General features: G+C 34.1%; 1 protein-coding gene across 1 annotated transcript; it reads left to right on the forward strand.

Moving 5' to 3' along the window:
- Positions 1 to 1304: 1304 nt before the first annotated feature.
- Positions 1305 to 6378, forward strand: LOC114271043 ((-)-alpha-terpineol synthase-like). Its single transcript, XM_082898762.1, has 6 exons — positions 1305 to 1513; positions 1604 to 1868; positions 4020 to 4398; positions 4511 to 4729; positions 4839 to 4977; positions 5615 to 6378. Exons 1-6 carry the CDS (start codon positions 1391 to 1393, stop codon positions 6089 to 6091), a joined length of 1602 nt encoding a protein of 533 aa, XP_082754888.1. The 5' UTR covers positions 1305 to 1390; the 3' UTR covers positions 6092 to 6378.
- Positions 6379 to 8337: the final 1959 nt, after the last annotated feature.

Raw genomic sequence — 8337 nt, forward strand, 5'->3', positions numbered from 1 at the left:
CAGTTCTTCTTCCTCCTTCTCTTATTCTTCTTCTTCTGATTTTCTTCTTCTGAAAAAAAAAAAATCAAAATGACGAAACGACGTCGTTTTTGAATTCGGAGGGATTCGGGGGCCTCTCTTTCGAGCTACCAATCACTTATGTAATTCTAATTATCACTTTTATATTTTTTTATTAAAATCTCACTTTAATCTCTCTACTATAGTCTTAGGCCTTGTTTAGAAACAGACTATTTTAATAATTTTTTGACTTTTTGACTAAAATATGAGGTAAAAAAATTAATATGTTTGGAATTTTTTTTTTATTTTTTACGAAAAGATGTACAAAAAGTAGAAAAAAAAGAAAGAAATCTTCGACTTTTTGGTATAAGTTATAAACTTTTTGATTTTTTAAATAATTTTTTGACTTTTAAACTAAAACAGACACATGCCAAACGAGAACTTAATATCCCTATAATTTGGCTATTCACTTGAATCCCTCCATCAATTTTTTTGACTATTTACTTGAATCCCTCCATCAATTTTCAAAACAGTGTTATATAATTGGGCCCACTGACTCGAAATTTAGTGGTTGTCTAGGACAATCAAAATATCTAGGGGTTGAGATTGAGCGTAAATTACTGAAGTACAAATTGTAGGCTGTGTTTGGTAGAATTTTTAAAAATTAATTTTACCCTTATATTCTAATACTATGTTTAGCTTGAATTTTCAAATCATGATTTCAAACAAATTTCAAAATATATTTTGAAAACATGTTTGGTAAAACAGACCATTTTTGAATTTTGGTCTATCCGATTGTTTGCTCGGACATTCTCTTCGATGTCCAGCCGGTTGACCTGAACAATATATATATATATATATATATTTTTTGCCAATCGCCACCTGTTATTTGGAAGAAAAAAAATTATATTTGTTTTTGATATTTTTTAAATATAGAAATTTTTTTTAAACCAAAATGACATTTTTTTGAATTGAATTTTAAAAAGAATTTGATTATGAGTTTTGAATAGAATTTTCAATAGAGTTTTGAGTTGTGTGTTTGGTTATGAGTTATAAGTTTTTTAATTAAGTTTTGAAAACTCTTTTCAAAATTCATAACCAAACAACTTTTCTCATTTCATATGTCACATAAAAAATTCAAAACTTTTTTCAAAACTCATAACCAAACAAATTTTCTCTTTTCAAATCATAATTCCAAAACTCACAAACTCAAAATACAACTCTATTATCAAATTATAATTTTAAAATTCTACCAAATACTACCGTAATTTCTCCTTTTATTATTATTTTTTTTTCAAAATTGATATGGGCATGCATGTTATTTAAGTGTGGGTTGTCATCAGAGTTAGCCAGACAATCAAAGCAAGCTTAAGTTTGTTCGAAATTCAGTGCAATGGCTCTTAGTCTTCTTGTTACTGATGGACCTTGCAATCAAAAGATCATCAGACGATCAGCCAACTACCAACCTCCCATTTGGGACTATGACTATGTGCAGTCACTTAACAGTAAATATGTGGTATATATATATTTACTATTGTTATATATACTCTGCTTGATTAGTGGATGCAAATCAATGGTAATTGCTAACAAAAAATTATTTTTGTAGGGAGATGTATATGAAAAAAGGGCTGCAAAGTTGAAGGAAGATGTGAAGATAATGCTTGAGAAAGTAGCGGATGAGGATCCATTGGATGCACTTGAGATGGTTGATGACTTGCAAAGGCTTGGAGTGTTCTATCACTTCAAGGATGAGATAGAGAGAGTACTTGAGAGAATATACAACATGAATGATAAGTGCAACAATGAGGATTTGCATGCTACAGCTCTCAAATTTAGGCTTTTGAGACAACATGGGTACAATGTCCCTCAAGGTACTTCAATGATTTCCTCACTCCATATATGTCAAAAATTTAAGGGTTAATTACACTTAGCAACTCCTCTCTTTCTAAAAACCTCTCTTTCTCTCTCTGAAAACCTCCTCCCCGGGCCTCATTTTGGGCCGGCCGGCCGCCGCCTTCGGCTATGGTGGTTGGCTGGCCCAGTTCTTTCTTGTGTTTGGTTGTTAATTTCCTTTAATAAACTTGATTTCCCCCATTATTTTCATTATTTTCCCACCTTGGTATGCTTTGTGGGCTGCTGCGGAGTTGTGGTGTGTTGTTATCATCAAGGAATGCCTGGATTAAGGGTCATTATAGAGGAGGAGGTTGGTTTGGACTGGCTCGAGGACGTCCAAATGTGGTTAGGATCTTCATTCGTGCGCTCTTTCGCGAGTCGGAGCTTGAGGGGTGAACTATGGTTCAGAATTATGTAGTAGTATCGATGCTTTGTTTGGGGTATCATAGGTGTCATTCTGCTTCTACCATAGTTCTGTCTGGTGTTCATTCGAGCGCTCTTCTTCGAGTGGGAGTTTGAGGGGTGATCTTCGTCCAGATGTTTGGAGGTGTCTCAGCGGTTGATCGGTGTTTGGGTCGTCATCTTACGAGTTTTGTAACGGTTGTGTGAAGGGAGGAGTCGGCACAGAGGTGGACATTTCGGAGTAGTTGGCCAGCAAGGGGTTGGACAAGGAGGCGTGGGTGAGTTTGGGTTAATCAATGGAGGTGTGGCCTTGGTCATTGGTCGTTGGCTATGGAGTTTTTCCGGTGGGGTGGACAGCAGCATCGGCGTTGGTCAGCAGCATTGTGTATGAGCTGTCTTGGCGTGGTGTATGAGCTGTGTTCAGGTGGGTGGATGGCCTTGGGAGTGCAGCATCATAGGCGTGGGTGTAGGGAGTGCAGCAGCAGGTGTGTAACAGCATGGGAGTGTAACAGTGTTGTCTGGAGTGTAGTAGTGTTGTAGCTGTGTAGCATGGGAGTGCAGCAGGTGTGTAGTAGCATGGGTGTGAAGCAGTGTAGCAGCGTAGGTCTTGGGCTATTGAACTTAGGCGAATAAAATATTCAGTTTCATAGGCGTGGGTGGTTGGCCTTCGGAGTGCAACTTGGCTGTTAGAAAAGTTTTTTTAGTTTGTTGTTTAGAGGTATTGCTAGAGCTGTTTGGGTTTTTTGGTGGGTTGATTTTGTGGGGAATTATGTATTTTAATTTCTGTTAAGTCCTTCTTAACTTTTATGTTTAAAAAAAAAAAATCGTGAGGCCAAGGGGTTGGTTGTATGGTTGCGAGTAGCAGTAGTAGGGGTATTTTGTACCTTCCGAATCTCTCTCAGTGCATTTCATCTTCCTGTACCTTTAATTTCATATTGATTAATGAAATTTTTCTTTGCTGATAAAAAAAAATTACACTTAGCAACTCTTCACTTTCACCCTAATCTCACTTTAATTCATTTACTTTCAATTATAACAGTCAATTCCTTACATTTTTAAGTCAAATTGCAGTGTCAATCCTTTCGCCTATCTACCGTTATTAAAGTTGATGAAAACTAAAAATGAAGGGATCAAAGTAAGATTTTAGAGAAAGTATAAGGACCAAAATGAGAATTTGATGAAAGTATAAGAGTTTTAATGAGACGGAAAAAAAAAAAAAAATGTAACATTTAAAGCACATGACAAATTCCATTAGCCTTATTAATGGAAGATAGGCAAAGGATGACATTGCAACTTGACTTACAATATATGAGGCTAATTGTCACAATTAAAAGTCAAAGCCAAAATGAGAGGATAGTGAAAATGTAAGGGTGCTAAGTGTAATTAACTCAAAATTTAAAGAGGAACACACACCACCGCCCAAAAAAGAAAATGAAAAAAAAGAAAATAATAATAATAATAAATATAAATAAATAAATGAGAAGCAAAAAAACTTAAAACGATTGAACATTGATGCTATATCTTTATGTGTCCAGTAGAGATCGAGAACTCAAATACAATATACATATATATATATATATCAAGAAAAATAGTGTGATCCAAATTTATTCTAATTGTGAATTGAATATGAATCACGCACTATTTTTCTCGATATATATATATATATATTTTGTATTTGAGCTCATAGTCCCTAGTATATACTAATTAATAGTTAGCTTGAATTGCAGATGTTTTTAAAAAATTTATGGACGAGATGGGGAATTTGAGGTCTTGTCTTTGTGAGGATACAAAGGGACTACTATATTTGTATGAAGCCTCATATCTTTCAATTGATGGTGAAAGTTTATTAGATGAGGCCAGGGATTTCACAACTAGGAATCTCAAAGAAAACCTCAAGAAGAAGGATATTGATCAAAATCTCGCCATGCTAGTTAGACATTCCTTGGAGCTTCCCCTACATTGGAGGGTGCAAAGGCTAGAGGCAAGATGGTTCATTGATGTGTATGAGAGAAGACAAGATATGAATCCTGTATTGCTTGAGCTTGCGAAATTAGATTTCAACATGGTGCAAGCAATTCACCAGCAAGAAGTAAAACAAATTTCAAGGTCAGAAATGTTCCCAATTTTCATTATGTAGTAAGGGTGCAGCCATATAAGTCACCATATATATGTATGTAGTATTTCATATACCTTATTCTTTTCCTTGTTATGAATATAGGTGGTGGAGGAGTACATGTTTGGGAAAAAAGTTGAGCTTTGCTAGAGATAGGTTGATGGAGTGTTTTTTAGGCACTCTGGGAGTGAATTTTGAGCCTCAATTTGGATACTTTCGGAGAATGTCCACGAAGGTCTACACACTGATAACAATAATAGATGATATCTATGATGTGTATGGTTCATTGGAGGAACTTGAACTGTTTACCAATGCCATTGAGAGGTTGGTTGATGGGAGAATGGTTGTGTCAATATCATCTGCATTAATTTGCATGCTTCTTAGCTATATATCTTTAACATGAAAATACTTCTTTTTTCTTTTTAACTTTTAGGTGGGATATCAGTGCAATGGAACAACTTCCAGACTATATAAAGATATGCTTCCTCGCTTTATTCAACTCTATTAATGAAATGGCTTATGATGCACTCAAGGAACAAGGATTGCACATCATTTTACACCTAAAGAAAGTGGTATCATTTTCTTTATGAACTATTTTTTTTTTCTTTCCAACTTCACTACAAATAAAAAAGGATAAATTATAAACACACCCTTGAGGTTTACTTAAATTATAAATTACCCCTTGTGGTTCTAGAAATTACATTATACCCGCTAAGGTTTCTAATTTCATAATAAATATGTCATTTTATTAATAAATCATCAAGTTAATTAACAGTTTTTAATAATATTAAAATTTTATTTCAATTAATAATTCAGATAATTTTATTATTATATGGGTGAACAGTTAGAAATTTCACTTTTTCAATTAATTCTGTTAAATAAAAAATTATGACAGTGAGGTATTTGTAATTTTCTAAATCACAGAGAACAATTCATATTTTAAGCAAATCTCATAGAATGTATTTGTAATTTATCCAATAAAAAATAAATAAATAAATTACAAAAAAAAAAAAATAGACGCAAGGGAGGGTGGGTGGACTTCCCAACACCCACCATTGTGTTTATTGGCTCACACACTCACCCTTTTGCCTCTTTTTTTTTGGACTCTTTTCTTTTTCTTTTTCTTTTTTAGATCATATTCAAAGTAAATTTAAATGTCCTTAATTTTTTGTAGTTTTTTCGATTAATTGACCATTCTAAATGCTTTAGTGGGCAGATCTTTGTAAATCTTATTTATTGGAGGCAAAGTGGTACTACAACGGATATACACCAACCTTTGAAGAATATATGAAAAATGCATGGATTTCGATATCGGGTCCTGTTATGCTAGTACATGCTTATTGTTTTGATTCTAAATCAGTAACAAAGGAGGCCTCGGAATGCTTATTAGAAAGTTATCCAAATATAATTCGCTGGTCATCAATTATTTTACGACTTTCAGATAACTTAGGAACATCATCGGTAAGTGAGTTACACACCCATTGTATCTTCATAAAGAGGTTCGTTAGGGCTGTATGTTTGGATCCTGGGAAAATATGGGGAGGGAGGGAAGAAGACAATTTCTTTTTCTTTTTCTTTTTCTTTTTTAGATCATATTTAAAGCGTTGTTCAACAATTTTCCTTTCCTATTCAATTATTTTCAATATCCAAGCAATATTGAAGACAATTTCTTGGTTTAAGAATTAAACCGTGTTTGACCATATGCTACTCATTTTGTTTGATTCAGGACGAGTTACAAAGAGGCGATGTCCCTAAATCAATCCAATGCTATATGCATGAAACTGGTGCCTCTGAAAACGATGCCCGTGAACACATGAAATACTTGATTGGTGAGACATGGAAAAAGATGAATGAAGATGGAGCTGCAAATTCTCTCTTCACTAAGACTATTATTGGGAATGCAATGAACCTTGCTAGGATGCTTCAGTGCTTGTATCAGCATGGAGATGGGTATGGTGCTCCAGGCAAAGAGATTAAATATCATGTCTTGTCATTAGTAGTCAATCATGTTCCCCTTATGTAGACAAGGGATAAAATACTCTTTTGAATAAACAACAATGCTAGAGGGCCACAATTTTTGTGGCCACAATGGCTCAAAACTGCCAAAACGACGTCGACGTCGTTTTGGCAGTTTTGAGCCATTGTGGCCACAAAAATTGCGGCCCTCAAACATTTTCCTTGAATAAATGATTACTTTTATAAAAAAAAATATTTATGTCTTTTCAACACTTGCTTTAGTCTCTGTTTGTGGTGACATAAATCCCTCCCTACAACTTATGAATTCGGAATTCTCACAAGAAGGTATACTCAACATGAATTAGGTGTTAATGAAACTTTTCTCAGGAATATTTCAAAAAAGCATAAACTAATACTTATATTATCAACTAATTAAAGCGTTATCAATTCAATCCTTCATTTCAATTAAGTACTATGTTCTTTTGAAAAAATCATTCCGGTGTCAAAAACCAAAAAACTGATAACAAGAGCCTCAATTTAGGGCATCGCATAAAGGATTCCTAATTCATGGAAAGCATAAAAAACAAACTAGAAAATGAATGAATTCAAAGCTCTAGTTCCATCTACCGCATTTCCGATTTACTAGGGATATAATGCCTATTAGTTAAAATACCTAATATAACTTAATTTTTTCAAATCCAATTGACTAGGTATATGATCATTAGGCATTTTGATTTTAATTCACATTCACTAACTAAATGTAGCTAGTCTTCAAAGACTAGGCAAAATCTGTTTGACCTTTGTGATCATTTTCTTCCATATTTGTTGTTAAAGTGGCATGTCATAAAGTGAGTAATATTTGAATGAATAGTTAAAATAAAAAATAAGTTTGAAGTGAAACATAAGAAAAATGAATTGGCAAAATAATATATATATATATATATATATAATAGTAACCTTTAAATAAGTAAAATGCTTAACAACATTGGAGATGCTCTGAGCAACCTTGGATATCCATGATAGTATCTTCCTTAATTTTTACAGTAAATGGGCCACAGAAGCAAATATCCCTCCTTGAAGTTTGTCTTCAATATAACTTTTGTATTGTGCTACATTTTCTATGATTAGGGGTGCAAATTCGGCCCAACCCGGCCCACAATTGGGCATAGGTTTGGGTTTGGGCTGGGCAGGGCCTAACTAATTTTTTTTTATCAAAATAGTTTGAAAATGACATTGGGCCTTGAGCGGACTGAGTCTCGAACGAGCCGGTGTGTCAGGCCCCAAAACACAAGGCCCAAGCTCAAAGTCACGGCCTAAGCTCGGGCATAGGCAGGCCATTCCAGGCTGCGGGCAGGCTATAGGTGGGCCATGGGCCAGTTTTACACTCCTACTTGTGATCTTTCCTCTTTTTTGAATTGTACTTTCTTCATGGTTGGAATTTTTTTTTTTTTTGGTATATGAATTCAATGTTCTTTGCAAGTTGGGTAAAATCCCGAGTCTAGGTTGTATTGTGCAAATATATCCAAACTAGCCCAAAGCTGATGGCTCTCTTGTATTGGTTGAACTAACATTTGACATCCTAGTGGCTCTTGGGAGCCAAGGAGCCAAGACTAGAAGAAATTATCATATAAATCCATAATACAACTTAATTATATGTCTAACTAATGGTGTTTTATAATTTACTCACATTATTCTTATTTTTGTGGACCATGTAAGCACAAACAATAATTTACCTGAAATTACCATGTAAGCACATTATTTAAATTAAAACCTAACTATCAATTTTAACTTGCAGTGATAAAGATAAATCAACTACAATAATAATAACGAAGACACAATAGTTAACATGAAAAACCCAATTAAAAAAAATCTCTAAACAGAAAAAAACAGAAGAAAAAAAATCACGATCCCAATGCTCAATAAAAATCTACTATAATGAATCAAGAGTACAAGACTTAGATGGACTTACAACCACT

Source organism: Camellia sinensis, chromosome 12, assembly GCF_055761805.1.
Source record: "Camellia sinensis isolate YWXY chromosome 12, ASM5576180v1, whole genome shotgun sequence".
Lineage (NCBI taxonomy): Eukaryota > Viridiplantae > Streptophyta > Magnoliopsida > Ericales > Theaceae > Camellia > Camellia sinensis.

Bases quoted from the DNA above. Each gene is read 5' to 3' on its own strand.
- LOC114271043 (XM_082898762.1), top strand. From the start codon at position 1,391: ATGGCTCTTAGTCTTCTTGTTACTGATGGACCTTGCAATCAAAAGATC. The intron at 1,514-1,603 runs GTATATATATAT...TTATTTTTGTAG, and splicing joins CACTTAACAGTAAATATGTG to GGAGATGTATATGAAAAAAG. The intron at 4,730-4,838 runs GTTGGTTGATGG...TTTAACTTTTAG, and splicing joins TTTACCAATGCCATTGAGAG to GTGGGATATCAGTGCAATGG.